Raw genomic sequence first — 16,549 nt, forward strand, 5'->3', positions numbered from 1 at the left:
AGATCAAGTTTTTAAAAAAAAGGAGTATGGAAAAAAATTAAAAAAGAATTGAATAAATGTATTAATTTTATATAAATAAAATCATTATTATTTTATTTATTATATTATATTATAATTATTTGGTATTTTTATTTTGTACTAAATTATTTTCTAATTATTTATATTTATTTTTGTTATTTTACTATTTATTTTTAAATTATTTTTTTATTTTTTTTTTAATTTTATCTTTATTTGTATATTTTAATTGTTAGGTAATTTTTTTTATTTTTTTAATTATCTATCAATTAATTTTTTTTTTATTTTTGTATATACATATACATATTTTTGCGACATTGTATGAGGGCGCATTCCCCTATATTGATTGGAGAAAATCATCTGTTGAGAAACAACAGAAAGGGGAACACCTGAAACCGTGTAAAAGTGTCACCTCCGATTTGCAGCACATCATCTGCCTGACCTCATATCTGAGTTCTACGACCAAAATTACATAGGGATTGATACCTCACATGACACTATATGCGCATTTTATAAAACCGAAATCCCAGAGGCCTTATTATGGCCGCCATTTTGAAATTTAGGCATTTTGGGGGGTGTTCCGGGGTCGGACTGTGGTAAACTTTTGGTATGTTGTTCAGGAGGACCTACTGATGACGTTTACATAGGGAAAGTTTGTTAAGCAATTTGTTCCGGGTCAAATCGTATTTCTCCCTGACTAATAATGTTTAACAACGTTGTCACAATATATCTAAGAAATATTTATTGAAAGGTTTTTTAATAACGTTTCAGAAACATTTCTAAAGACGTTTTGAAAATATTGTCTAAAATATAATGTCAGGCAACATTACTGAAACATTGCTTAAACGTTGCTGCTTTACATTTACAAAGCAATATCATCAAAAATGTTGCCTTGCAACGTTGCAGCAACGTACACATTGCTCCCTTGCCGGGCGGGCAGTTGGAAATTAAAACCAACTACAACCTTACGGTGTAAATACATTGACCTAGTTGGGGAGCAAAGTAGTTTGTTGAAGGATAGGTAAGATTACAGACAAAACATTCTGTTTGGAAAAATGTTGATTCCAAACAACATTCAAAATATTTTTTTTTTTGTGTGTGTTTTGTTCTAAGGAGGGGTAACACAAACGGGGCGTTTCTAAGCCTCACCTGAAATTTGGTCATTCCTTCAGAATTTAAGATTTGCACCTTTGCTGTTCACGGAATTAACAATGATCTGGGCAAAGCAACCCCTTTAACATAACAAACCGTTGTCTAAGACATGTTTGAAGGCGAATTTCGGCAAAAACTTCATGTTTTTTGTCTCTTTATAACGTTTTTACATTGTCCAAGATATCAACATAGATAGATAAAGGATGCATGCATTCATAGTCTAAAGAAACTTTTCTCAATAATGGATTATTTTTGAAAAATTTTAAAAGTAAGCTGGGAACCTGACTTTTAAACTATATACTCAGTGTACACTTTTTGGAACATTAATCTTCTTTTTATTTGTTCTTTTCTTTCAGCGGGACCGGTGGCTTGTCAACAAACAAACAGGCCATGCATTGGGAAATCTCACACCTGCTGATAGACACGGCTCTGTTCAAGTGAGACTCTATTTTCACTTCCTTATACATGTTTTATCATGAGCTAAATGGATTTCAAACGAGAAGTAGTTGTTGGAATGCCTCATTTTAATCAGACCTTTATTGTTCTGCTTACCAATCAATTTTGTCAATGAAACCAAGCTTCATTCTTAGTCAGATACATCCCTGGCTCTTAGCAATTACTTTAAATCTCTCTTCATCATCTCAATTAAACCACTAAAAATCCTAAAAAAGGGTAAAAATCCTGTCAAGCCTACGAGATCTTATCACAAAATCAGTATGTATCTAAAAAAAAATAAAAGAACAGGAAAGGGAGAAACAAATGGTAATTTTTCAAAAATTACAAGAAGACATCAGAAAAGTTACTCAAACTCTGTTTTCTGTTTCAAACCTCGAAACATCTTATATCATTTGATGTCAGGATTTTTTAAGTGTAGGTACGTACGCTTCAATTTAAAATTTCGATAATTTTTTGGAAGAAAAATTCCCAACCTATCTCCACCCCTCCCTCGTTCAAAGTGTGTAGATCCACCCACGTCAAAATGTTCCTCCTCTTGCATTAGCTGCTATGCAGCTTAGATGAATAAAATCTGTTGACGTCCACGGTAGCAGGTAGGCCAAATTTTTAGGAGGGCAAATTTCGTCCAGTCGGGTCGATAGATCAGATTTTAAGATTTTAATGGGACTTGTTCGAATGTCTCGATGAATAAGTTGCAAGTAAAAAAAGTCACTTTGTGCCCAAAACTTGATGGAATTGAATTTTGGATAGTTTTTCTTATGAACCAAGTTTTTTGAACTACAAACTTCATACCGTCATATCACTCCCATTTCGTTTAATTTTCCTGAGCATTATTGCCTTTCTTAGTCATTAGAACACTTAGCAGTGTACTGTCACAATAAATCCATTTTATTTCAGTGCCCCTCGTCGCAAGTGCATATTATCCAATTAATTCATAGTAAATTTTGCACCGTAATGGAGCGCATTAAATGGCAATACTGTCTGACATGTGTGCACCTCATTCTTGTGACATAAATTGTGACGATGAATTATATAAACCTCACTTTAATTGATTCTGATTCATTCGAACCAAATTACAAACTGATCAATGAAAAAGTAAACGAATATAAAGCGAGTAATGGTCAATAACCGCCAAAAAACAATTTTACATAATCTTAGCAACATTGCAACGCGGTTAATTCTTTATTTTTGAACTTTGTACATGTAATTAATTGTAAATATCCATTGTCTTCACTTCATTTGTCAATAGGTATACCGAAAAAGGACGGAAAAAAGAAGCAATGGTCAAAAGCCAAGGAAAAACCAATTTCTGCTTTTTTTCAGAAATTTGGCAACCTCCAGTGGGTTTAATTTTGCCTTGAGCGAGAAATTGCGTAGAAACAATTTTGTAGGAATATAATATTAATGAGCTTTAATTTTGAAAAAAACTAATTTTGTCGTCAGATCGACTTTTCGCAAGTTAATGGACATAATCTGCCAAAAAAGCCAATTTTTGCCAGATTTGACATCTTTCTGGTCTGAATTTTTTGGTGCTAAGTTGAAATTCGGATTTAGCGTCAAAAATTACATAGGAATTACTGAAAACATTGCTACTGGGGATTTTTTGCAGGTTATGGCCTCTTTTTTGGCTTATGTGCCTGGACTACCTTACTCGTTTTGATTAAGAATGGACTAATTATTTTGAATTCAGATTGTGGCATCCTCTTTGAAAGTATAAATAAAAAGTCAAGTAAATGAAGGGAGAATTTTTTTTCAAAAAGTAAAAAAAATAGCCTGAAAAATCAACAATTCTGGCGAGACGGTCCCAATACTCTTGTAGATGTGGTATGACTAGAAGGGTGGTGCCAGTAATAAGGGTAAAACATTCTTCGGGCAAAAAATCCGGTCGAGGAAATTGACGTGTCCATCAAAAAGTTCCAAAAAAAATAAATCCCTTGCCAAAAATAAATAAAAAACCGATTTTGAGATAAATCCCTCGAATGAACTTGAAATCACAAAATCGGTCGAGGATGTCAACTGAAATTTTTCCCCCTTTAATTATGAGCTCCGCAACAAGCGTGACTCGCTTGTACCTTTTCATACACGAGCCGCACGAATTCATCTCTTCTTCTCTCCTCTCCTTCCGTCCATGGACAGAGGTCCAAAATTTTTCGGATTTACTGACGCGACCGGCTGCGGCTCGATGCTCTCAGTGAATCGGTGCCTTCTTATCATCCCTGATGTCGGCTTCAAGTCGGTTGCAATTTCACCAGTCGACCCATTTTTCCATAACCACATGTTAGACTTTTTCGAAACATGATTCATCTGAAACATGGATTTTTTTTTTAAGGGAGCTTACTATTTCCTTTGGACGGTAAGTAGGTTGTAAGTAATAATTGTTCTCATACTCTATCAGTTAAGTATAAAATACATCTGTACCATTGGATGACATTTCGACAGACACGTTAGGTCCGGGCAAGTGAGGGGATTTCTGAATCGCAAAATTATTAGTGGAATTGTTATAGTGGAGGAGTTGAGTCCCTTCACGGAATGAGCCCCACTTAAGTCGACAGGTTGTACGTGTTTCTCTCTGACTTATGTGTAATCTTAGTATAATCCACCCATGTTTACGCACCGAGCCGCAGCCGGTCGCGTCAGTAAATCCGAAAAATTTTGGACCTCTGTCCATGGACGGAAGGAGAGGAGAGAAGAAGAGATGAATTCGTGCGGCTCGTGTATGAAAAGGTACAAGCGAGTCACGCTTGTTGCGGAGCTCATAATTAAAGGGGGGAAAATTTCAGTTGACATCCTCGACCGATTTTGTGATTTCAAGTTCATTCGAGGGATTTATCTCAGAATCGGTTTTTTATTTATTTTTTTTGGAACTTTTTGATGATTATTAGTCTTAGTGGACCTTGGGAATTCATCAAAGGTTTTTGCCTATCTTATACTTGATTAAAAGGAAGTGACACGTCAATTTCCTTGACCGGATTTTTTGCCCGAAGAATGTTTTTGAGGGTTTTTGTAGTTTATATCAGGTCGTTTTTGGGTGAATAAGTACCTAAAGGTCTGGCTGTACGAAGAACTAGCAAAACCGAAGCGTCGAAAAAACACAAGCAGTGTTGTTGATTTCTCCATAAGCCACCATGTTAGAAATGCCGGTTTGGTTCACACTTTGTATAAGTCAGAAATTAAATCCCTATATGAATAAAATCCAGGAGTAACATACATGAATGGATTTATTATGGCTTTGACCATCTATTTATAGCAAAATTTACACAAATTAATATCGATTGACTTAAAAAATGTCGAAAAAACACAAGCAGTCGTTGCTTTTCCCGTAAGCCGCCGTGATAAGAAATGCTTGTCGGTTTACACTTGGTTTAAGTCTCAATTTACTTCCTTTTTGGAATATTATTCAAGAGTATGATACATTAATGGATTCACTATGGCTTTAACTACCCGTTTGCAGCAAAATTTGCAAAAATTAATGACGATGGAATTAACAATGTCGAAAAAACACAAGTAGTTCTTGATTTCTCCATAAGCCACAATGATGATAAGTGCCGTCGGGTTCACACTTGGTTCACACTTTTCGGAGCACAAGCGGCTCGGAAAGGCCCGTTAATGGATTGACTTCATCGGCGCTCCAGTACATTGCGACTCTATTGTACTCTATGGTTCAGAGCGAATCAGAGAACCGGAACGAAAGTAGAGCGCTACACCCGTGTGAATAGATTCGTTCTGATAGATTCACACCGGTGAGCGCTACTGGTGGAGAAAAGTGAAAGTGAAAACTAGGGTTTCGGTGTTAGCCGCGAGAGAGCGCACCAATGCTGATTCTGAAACGAATCTGCAGGTGTTCATTGGTTGAGAAGTAACTGCATCATGAAGAATGTGGCCACCACAATTGAGTCCTTATTTTTACTGAACTTCAGACAGTGGGAAACGCACACAGAACTGTTGTCAAATTAAATGATGTTTTTAATTAATAATAATGGAAATATCGTGATCTTTTTATCCAAAGGAGTGACGCCAAATCACGGATCGGTTGGGGACAATTGAATCTATGAATCGCTGCATTGCAGCTAGTGTCCTTTGTCCACCCAATGACAAAAAATTATGTTGGTACCTGCACTTGGTATAAAGATTGACAACTGACTTGACCTATTTAATTTATTATCTTATGTGTTCTTAATGCAGTAAATAAGTCTGGAGATCTAAGTATTGGCATGAGTTCATTAGAAAAAAAGGCTCATCTGAATGTGAGAGGCCAAAGCGGTACTTACGATCACCATACCTGGGTTCGTAGGCTCATCCTCGTACCTACTGAGACGGCAATCTCCATCTCTTGATCGGAGGATATGCCGCACCTAGTTGGTAAGAGTGGAGAGGCATTTATGATTACATTGATAGCATGGGGTCTAATTGTATTTAGCCTTGATTAACACGATCACACTTACTCCAATGGAACTAGGCAGGAACACGTACCTACGTATCTTAATACTGAAGTCCTCTATACAGATGGGCGATACATTCTGTTACTCTTTTAAATAAGGAGGAATGGACGCACCCATTTCACACAGCAATTTATGCAAGAAAATGAAGCCTTCATTGTATTTTTATCATCAGCTTATGAAATTATGAGAATAAAACGGGTACATACCTTTCATTAAAAACCTTGTTATACATTGTTGGGCAAAATGAAGTTTCTAACAACTCCTGACGCAAAATCAAAGAGACTCAGAAGAGACCAATTTGAGCAAATGCTCACAGTCAAAGACCTTTGATCATGTGACATTAAGTTGACCTATGATTGAACTGTTCCAAAAAGGGATGGAATTGTGCCTCACATACTCAGGTTCGCAAGCCACGCGTAACAAGAACGGTAGAAGAGATAGGAGGATTCCAAGATAAATCATGAAGGAAACATGTTCTTAATGTAAATAACATACACTTCAGAGAAGCATAATCACTCCAGAGCACATAGGTTGATGGCAAGATATAGAGCGAATAAATTTTGGTCGAAGTTCAGTGACAGTCACATGTGAAGGGCGAGGCTCATATTCCAGTAATTTTCAGACTTTAGTCACGAGCATGCATTCTGTGATGTAAATGCTGCTTCCTCTTTAGAGTTTGGCACAATTTCGGTGTAATTTCGTTAACGTAATTTACCTGAATTACATCTATCGCTTAGGTCAGGTACTGACACAAACATGACGACATAACCTCACTTAAAATTTGTCACATATTCGTTCAATAAAATAAAGATACCACTTGAACATTTTAAGAGAAACTAAGGTAATAGTATATCGGGCTCCAGTAGAACACGTGAGACGTAATAATATGAGTATGTAAATATAGTAGTTAGCATCTACAAAGAATTGAACTCTTATCCAAATTAGGTAAATCTATTCACAACTAGTTGGAGGCTGGTAACGACCGACCAGGGGAATTTCGTTCCCGAAACTCGAGCTGAACTGGCAGAACTGAACGGAATCAACCAATAGCATTGAACCACTAGTGAACCACTACTGGTTTTTCTCTAAATTCAAAAGATAACAGCTAAAATTGTGAAAGATATTAGCCGATGCTGAATTATCCGTGCGATAAAGCCCTATTAAATGTGGTAGAAATGAAATCCTCATATCCTCAACCTTGATCCTTTGTAGGTTTCACTGGAATCGGCCAACGTGTAAGCGAGAAATCTGCTGTGAAAGGTGGTCTTGACGGGGAGGTCGGCAGTCAGTTTAGTCGTTTTTACGTAATTTCTCTTCTAAAACATTTGGAATGTTAAAATTAAGTCAAAAGCGGCACACACGGTAACATGGCGATTCTTTAGCTACCCACTTTTATGGGTCTAAGGTTTACCGTTATCGCGGAGTTTGAGTGACTTTCTCAGGACCCTGGACTCTTGAAATTCAAATTTCCCGGCAAAGTAAAAAGTAAAATTTACCTCGTTTTGGGTCATTAAGTGCTTATAACTTCTTAAAAACTCAATGGATCTTAATGAAACTCTTCCACTTTGTAGTCCTAATTGAGATGCGTCTGTAGACACCAAGATCGTAGGAATCCGTGCCGTCGTTTGGGCTGCAGTCGAATGGCAATCGAATCAATTTTCAGATTAAGGGAGTTGCCTGTGACTAAGAGTGTCGGCCACCCGTTTGTTATCGGGACTTTAGTAGGACGTCATTTTCCTCGACCGGGGGTGGCTACCGCCACTCTTGATAGAGTGATTTTGAAAATTGCTGAAAAATGAAAATGCATCCATTTAACAGTTTTTGTCGATTTTTCTTTCTTCCCTTTCATTACTTACCATTTTCATGTCACCTAGCACCTTCAAAATTCAAAGATGGCAAATTACTGTAAGCGCCAGGCCCAAAAATCATAAATTCGACAGTCAACTACTGAATTTTAAGTACACGAATGTGTTTCTGAATAAGTTCTGGGATCTGCCGTGAATCAAATTTCACAGCCTTGAACAGGGTTGCCAGCGACCGGGAAAACCGGGAAAAGTCAGGGGAAAAAAATCAACCGGGAAAAGTCAGGGAATTTCGGTGTTGGTCAGGGATTTTTCTGATTTTTCGTGGAATTAGGCGCGGGCGGTCTCGGGCTCGCGTTGCGGGATCAACTGACTACTGCGTTCGATTGCGGAGGATGGTGGCGCTCTCGCTCGGCTTCGCGAGGAACTACCGGCATTCCGACATTCCGACCATCGCGTCGCGTCGGACCTGCGCGCGCGTGTGAGGGTGTGTGTGTGCGCGTGTGTTTACGTTTGTTCACATAACCTAGAAGCTCACAACGAGTTTGCCATCACGCTAACCTTTCTCTTTTACATTGAAAAATTCCTGAACCCTAAATAGTTAAGATATGACAGCTGACAAATATCTCTCGTAAAAGTTTTGAATTGGATTTTATTTTCTAGAAGTTGTGTGGTAAATTAGGAATATCCTCTTGAATCTCTGATGCCCTATCGATTGCCCATCAAATTTCAGAAAATGCTTAGAATTAATGAATCAAAATGGTGGCACGGAAGTAGTTATTATTAAAAAATTTTGTTGTAAAAAAATAATGTGTGATAACATTACACCAAAACTTGTGTGCAAAAAGGGCTCCTCTCCATTGCAGTTTTTCAGGATCTCTATCAACAATTTATTTTTTTGTAAGAAAGTCATTTTACTTAAAATTATTGTTAACAATATTATTAAATTATAAAGCACATTCAGTAAAATTGTCTTCATGCCACTAGCATTTCTTTGCCTTGAAAGGGATTGAATGCCAAAGGAAATTTTGAATCACTGATTCTGAAAAGTGTCCTTCCTGCACCTTAATCCTTCATTGCTGCTCGTGATAATTGGAAAACATCTTCTGAAACCTCAAGGTCCAATCTTAATCGCCAAAAATATTTTTTGAAATACACCCTAACCAAGCAGTTTTCTGTACCTAGCCCTTGCGTTGCAAATGTGCATGTTAACCAACTGCTAAAAATTTAAATAGTCGAAAATAGCTCTCATTTTCACTTTAACAGACTGCGTCAGATCCATACTTAAAAGTCAGGGAAAAATATTGGAAAGTCAGGGAAAAGTCAGGGAATGGAAAAAAATAATTTGGCTGGCAACCCTGCTTGAAGTATTCGTTAGAATTTCAGAGGAGTTTTTTGAGCATTCATATAACGTTCATGTAACTTCCTTTGTTGTTCTAATTTCAATGCTTGAAGCTATACCTCGGTGCCTAAATGAAGATGGACTGCAGCTGACTTTCAAATGATAGGAACGAGGACCATCTCGTCAGAATTGCTGATTTTTCAAGGTGTTTACTTACTTGATTAAAAAAAATGGTCTCCGAGTAATTTATGCACGGTGCTCCGCGCCGCCATGGAGGAGGACTTCGGCCCCTTCCGCTTCGCGGTGTAGTGCAGGTACTGCACCAAAATTTTCCCGCCGACATTTTGCACTAGTATTTAGGTGGTTGCGCCACCAGAGTGCGGCTTATACGAGAAATTAAAAATGATGAATTTTGAAACTGACAAGGGACCCCGCCAAAACGTTCCTAATAGTGTAAAAACAAACGTTGTAGAACAGTTTTGCATTTGGTCAACAATTAGAAGTCCCGACAGGCTCCTAAAATTGCAAAATTCCGCTAATTTTCGCATTTTTTCATCAATTTTGGCAAATTTTCTCAGGCCTCACGGAGAGTTCTAATTGATCAATTCATTCATACGCAGGCAATACATAACCTAAAATGCACCCCATCCTCCACCTGAGCCCCCCCCTCCCCCCAACCCCCTCCCCCCAACCCCCTCCCCCCAACCCCCCTCCCTTAACGATCCAATACAAATACACTCTTTCGGAACTACGCTATTTTGGTACTGACCAGATATCTAAAGTAACACAGGTCAGCACGGGTTAAATTGTGATTATTTATGAGTAGTTTCAGCGCTGAGTCCGAAAATGACCTCCGTAATGCTGGGTCAGGTCGATTTTCCCCGGACAAATCAGGATTTTCTTTAAAAATCGAGCTTTTCCGGTGAAAAATCGATTTTCCGGAAAATGTGTGCATGATGGAGAAAAGCTAAGGTCATTTTCGGATTCAGCAGCTAAAAATACATGGGAAACTGTGTATTGAATGCCTATTACAGTTTCCATTCTCTTCCAAATATCAAGGTTTTTCTGGACAAGTGCCCATTTTCGCCCATGTAATGCATGTAATATAAGTCCGATTGTTTTGCGTCAGAAAGGAGGGAAGATGTTTTTTCTCAGACGACAAGTGGAGTTAACCCCACTAAATTATTGCCGCTGCAGCCGAAAATAACCCTCGTTTTCTTCCAAAATTTATAAATTTTTTGGAAAAATCGATTTTTTGAAAAAAATGCACCTTTTTAACTCAAAAACGTTTAAGAACATCCCCTCCATTTGGAATCTGAATTTCCCAAAGGTTCTGAAAGGAAACGAGGGTCATTTTCGGCTGCAGCTGCATTAATTTAGTGGGCTTAACTCCACATGTCTCTCCTTTCTGACGCAAAACAATCAGACTAGTATTACATGCATTACAATGGCGAAAATGGGCACTTGTCCAGAAAAACCTTGATATTTGGAAGAGAATGGAAACTGTAATAGGCATGCAATACACAGTTTCCCATGTATTTTTAGCTGCTGAATCCGAAAATGACCTTAGCTTTTCTCCATCATGCACACATTTTCCGGAAAATCGATTTTTCTCCGGAAAAGCTCGATTTTTAAAGAAAATCCTGATTTGTCCGGGGAAAATCGACCTGACCCAGCATTACGGAGGTCATTTTCGGACTCAGCGCTGAAACTACTCATAAATAATCACAATTTAACCCGTGTTGACCTGTGTTACTTTAGATATCTGGTCACTACCAAAATAGCGTAGTTCCGAAAGAGTGTATTTGTATTGGATCGTTAAGGGAGGGGGGAGGCTCAGGTGGAGGATGGGGTGCATTTTAGGTTATGTATTGCCTACGTATGAATGAATTGATCAATTAGAACTCTCCGTGAGGCCTGAGAAAATTTGCCAAAATTGATGAAAAAATGCGAAAATTAGCGGAATTTTACAATTTTAAGGGCCTGTCAGGACTTCTAAATGTTGACCAAATGCAAAACTGTTCTACAACGTTTGTTTTTACACTATTAGGAACGTTTTGGCGGGGTCCCTTGTCAATTTCAAAATTCATCATTTTTAATTTCTCGTATAAGCCGTACCCTATTGCGCCACCTATCTCTTGGCCATAGAATAAGATGTATAAAAACCATTTTATGGCATTTATTCAAACCACTAAACTTAATCGTAAATCTCTCTTTCTTTATCGAAAACATTTGTGGTACGTGTCAAATGAGTCTTTTCAATCATCTACAAATTATCTGAGAAAAAAACACAGTAAAAACGAAAATTTGAGATTTTGAAAATTCGAGCCCCATGTTTTCGATGAAAGCTTTGTCCAAGGAACCAGAATTGTATCCTCGTCCATTTAATGCCAAGGCAACTTCCTTTCACTACCCATTATTAGATTTCGAAAAAAATGTTTTTTTGCTCCACCCTAGACTGCGATGGGCCATAAAACGTGTCACCGCGACGCCGAGAATCCTGACATTCCAGCAACCATCTAGTGCTCAAACTGAAAAATTGTCATGTTTTCGCTGCTTTGAGGGTAAGTGCCTTGTGTATAAAAGTGTATGTGAGCACTAGAATACATATACACTGAAACCATTACCCGTATAACACTAATTGATAGTATTTGATTAAATTAATGCTAAAAATTACCAAATTTTTTCAGAAATTGAACGAAGAATCGATGTATCGATCAAGTAAAACGATATGTTGTTTTAGAAACCAGTAAAATCGATTTCTCGTGAAAAAATACGTTGGAAAACATGTGCTTGATGATGAGACTGCGTATTTGAGGGCACCTTCAACGACCCAAATAAGAAAAAACCTGATTTTTCGGTAATTTAACGATGCAAATTTTCGGAGGGCTTGAGCGCTATTTTCCCGTTTGAATTACGGCTGTGGACGATTTTTTCCGTAATGTACATGCAATTTGGCCACTTTTTTCCTCGATTCAGATTGTTCAATGCTCATGTTGAGAATTTCGCTCACCATTCCGCCGCAGTGGTCTCGATAGTTAGAGGATTCAATCTCTCAAGAAGAAAACATCAATTCAATGCAGACTAAAATGAATGTTTACAAGTGATATAAAATGTGATCCAGGTAATTTTCAACAGAAACACGTGTAAATATTACAAGTGTTACATAGAAAAAGTATTAATTGCTATCTTTGTCCCAGTAATTTTTTTAGCACATAAAAGGGGCCGATCAAAAAATAACTAAAAATTGCTACCTTTAAGGGAGGCGTGTATCAGGCGCGACCTCTAAATAATCTATGATTTCATCGAAATTTTACTGAGACTGTTTTCTTACTTATTCGAATCAAATGGAAGGGGGTCCCATTGAAATTTCAAAAAAAATTGAGAAACCCTCACTTTTGAAGCACCCTAAAGAAGCATATTTTTCAACCCTGCTATGCTCTCCTCGGAGCTACGAAAATATCATTTGATGAAATAATCCTTGCACCCTCTTTACCTATCATGAAAAGAGTCAAAAATTTTAAGTCCCAATTTTCACATGCTTGCCAATTCACAAAGTAAAATTGGTAAAAAATGGAAAATAGTGTTATTGCCGGTGCTATTTGTCCGTCGGATGGGCAAACACACTTCCTTATTTTTTATGACCTGTTTTGTCGTACACTTTTTTGAGGCAGATTTTTAGCATCGATAACGCAAGAAAAAAGTATGATCGCCTTCATATCGTGGCCGTGTCATTCGTGTAGGTAATTGGTTAACGATATGACCAACAAAAAAAAGCACTTGTCACCATTACCTTTCCACTTTTCCAAAATAAATCTATCTTACAAATCAAGTAGGTATACGATACACTGAACCAACACTACAGAAACGAAGTATTAAAACTTTTGGTAAATTTTGTTTTTCCAAGACCAATCCACACAGGTCAGTCATTGCGCAGCTTTTTTGAAATCCACTCCCCCGCCCAGCCCTAACTCGCAGCACTCACTGTGACGTACTATTGAGTGCACCCATAAGAAATACATTGTATGCACTCAATACTACGTCACTGCGCAGTAGAGTACCAAAATTCGTCCTCGGGAATGACTGACCTGTGTGGATTGGTCTTGTGTTTTTCATGGTACTTTCTATGCTACCACCCGGCCCTACTGGGCTGAGGTAGGAAACTTTTCAAGTATTACGCAAGTTTCTCAAGAGAGGAGAGGCAAGGTTTAAGTTTGGCTTACAAGGTCTTACAAAGGGGGAGGGGAGTCAAGTCAAGTCTTACATGAGCTTCCCACTTTAAGAAAAAATAATAATTTTGAATTGAAAAAAAAAAAAAATCTGCCAGTTTTCATACTTTCTCTGTTCACTTTCTTTGTCACGTTTTTGCATTTTTTCTCCCCATAGATAAAACTACAATGTATTATACCAAATCAACGCTGGAAAGGATTAATTATGGTCGTAAGTAGAAGTGCATTGGACGTATTTCCATCAAACAGACCTATGTGGAGGTGAGAAATATGGGGTGTGCTCGTTAGTTCTCTTTGCGTAAGAGTGAATGAGAATAATAAAGCGCCAGTGACGTCAGCGGCAATGATCGAGCCGCGGTGCGAGACGGAGATCGTCGTCGGGGCGCTTCAACTCATGAGCCCCGTCCACAACGCGCTCTTGCCATGCCCGCGGCTCATGAATCCCGCATTCAGTTGGCACATAGGTCTCTTTGATAGAATGCAATATCCCGCTTTTCCAATTCTTCAAAAGGAACCACGCCCTCTTTTACATTGTTTCTTATGCAGATTTCAAGAGCATACCCCATATTTCTCACCCCCACATAGGTCTGTTTGGTAGAAATACGTCCAATTAATCATCACTGCCATCATGTGCCATCTAAAACTGCCAGTTTACGATTCACATATAGGCGGCCGCGCGTTAGCCCGCTTCGTTTTTGCCCTCTTTCTCCTTCGATTTTAAAGATAAACCTATGACGTAACTTATGTAACCAAATCAACGCTGGAAATGATTCATTTTGGTTTTAAGTAGACGAGCGGAGTTGAATTAATCATCACTGCCATTATGTGCCACCTAAAATTGCCAATCTACGATTCACAACTTAGGCGGCCGCGCGTCAACCCGCTCCGTTTTTGCCCTTTTTCTCCCTCAATTTTAAAGATAAAACTATGATGTAATATACCAAATTAACGCTAACAGAACGATCTACAACATTTACTGAAGAGTATTTTTCGATCCGGGCCTTCATGTTGATGTAAATACAGAAAATGCCGGTCAAGTATTCTCAATTATCAAGTTCTCCCAACTTTGCTCACATTTAAATTACTTTGACATTCAAAACTATTGCTTTTTCGAAAAGTAGACTCAATTACCTACAGTTTCAAAACAAAAATTGAGCTCTCCAAGTTTATTTCTCGCTCCGCAGTGAATTTTTGAAAACACAAATGTCCAATTTTCAACTTCATCAGACCAGTTCAACTTTAAACGCGAATTAGTCCACACGTACTTCTTTTTGCTCTAGCTAACCTCTTTAGTTGCCTCGTGGCATTTTTCCCTTTATTTCTTGTTTCCTTTCTTTCTTTCTACGATGATGTGATAACTGTGCTTTAGTTAGTTATTCTAGTTAGTGCTTTTCTATCTTTTTATTTCTCTTCGTTTACTATGTAACCTGCTATAATCGGTTTCGTCAATGGATCTCTCAAATCCGCCCGGTGACCCGGGAGGAACCCCTCCTAAAGATGCTTCTTCTCCTATGGACACTCTAGACCCTAATCAAAGTGAATTAATCCTACAGTCTCAACCTCCCACCAATGGACATCGAAAAGACACCCAATCTGAATTGAACCGTCCTCAAACCAATACCTCTCAAACCGACCAGATACCATCTCAAACCCAAGTAAGAACGTCACCTACAGATATCCGCAAAGCGTTTATAATCAAAGATAAAAATAATGTGAGATACAATGAATCCTCTAACGGCCCTTTTGTAGTAGCTCTTACTAAAGACAACATAGGAAATAAACATCTAACTCTAATTGGTGAATTGTTATACTCTAACAGAATAGAAGGTATTAAGAATATCCAAAGAATAAACAAAGATATGATCCATATTGAATTGTTGAATAAAGACTATGCTAATAACCTTATTGAGAACTACGCAAAACTAATCCCTTACGAAAGATGTAATTGTTTTATCCCGTTAAAATACACTACTCGTAGAATCATAGTAAATAATGTCCATACGGACCTTACGATTAATGCGATAGGTCAGTATCTACAAGATAAATATTCAAATATCATTAGCGCTAGACGAATATATCGGAAAAATGATGATAACGCTTTGATCCCCACAGCTAAATTAGATGTACTATGGGAGGGGTCTGTAACCCCTGACTTTCTTTACATTTTCTACTCAAAATGCTCTACCACCCCTTACATATGTATATAACTTAGTGAAATGTCTTAACTGCCTGAATTATGGACACCGCGCCGACTTTAATGGTAATCGGATTTGTAAAAGCCAACCCCGATGCCACAAATGTGCTGAGATCCATGCAGCCCATGATATTTGCCCCAACCAAATGAAGTGCTATCACTGCCAACAAGCCCACCTTACATTCTCGATTACATGCCCTGAATTGATAAAACAAAAAGCGATAAAACAAATAATGTCTACCCAAAACCTTTCTTTTAAAGAAGCGTCTAAAATTCAGAAAGTAAAGGAAGAACACTCCCAATCAATAGACTTGGCTGCTCGTTTAAAAGCGATTCAAACTAAACTAAAAGAAGGTCAACCCATTGATATAAAGGAATTGGATATTAGTAACTTCCCTATGTTAAAAAAATAAATATAAACAACTAGATTCAATTGGAACAGACATAAATGATAAACACCAATATACCATTGAAGATCTACGCAGACCATATTCAGAGATAGTTTCGTCCCCGTCTCCCACCCGTAAAAAAGCAAAAAAAAATGTAGAAGAGAATTTCCCGTCGGACCAATGGCTTAATAAATACCATAGTCAAATCCCTGGAGATGTAACTAATAAAGAAATAGAACCTAAGAAAGGTTTCTGGTCGTTACCTTAAAAGTCTCCTACGGAAGGAAACCCCAATACCCCATCTTCTTCAAATAATTCAACTATCCATACAAAACAAACATATTCCTCAAACTCTAACTATAACCCGTCTCTCGCAAATCAGACAGGTAATCAAACAAAAAGCAATCCAATTAATCTGAATATTGAAAAGAAATCAATCCCTCCAAAACAATTACCTACCCCTAATTAAAATAATATAACAGCTAAACAATCACCACTATCTCTTAATAAAAAAATCCCTGAAAAAAAAAC

General features: G+C 37.8%; 1 protein-coding gene across 5 annotated transcripts in view; it reads left to right on the plus strand.

Annotated features, from left to right (window-relative positions):
- The window catches only part of gish (casein kinase I gish), a 204,636-nt gene that overhangs the window by 140,641 nt on the left and 47,446 nt on the right, over positions 1–16,549 (plus strand). For 3 of the 5 annotated variants that reach the window (XM_019053432.2, XM_019053434.2, XM_072301019.1), the window contains exon 10: positions 1,524–1,604. In XM_019053432.2, coding sequence (XP_018908977.1) covers positions 1,524–1,604 — 81 coding nt within the window. The remainder of the gene's footprint in view (positions 1–1,523; positions 1,605–16,549) is intronic. The other 2 variants (XM_072301012.1, XM_072301023.1) reach the window with 1 other exon arrangement.

Source organism: Bemisia tabaci, chromosome 1, assembly GCF_918797505.1.
Source record: "Bemisia tabaci chromosome 1, PGI_BMITA_v3".
In the NCBI taxonomy this organism is placed as follows: Eukaryota; Metazoa; Arthropoda; class Insecta; order Hemiptera; family Aleyrodidae; genus Bemisia; species Bemisia tabaci.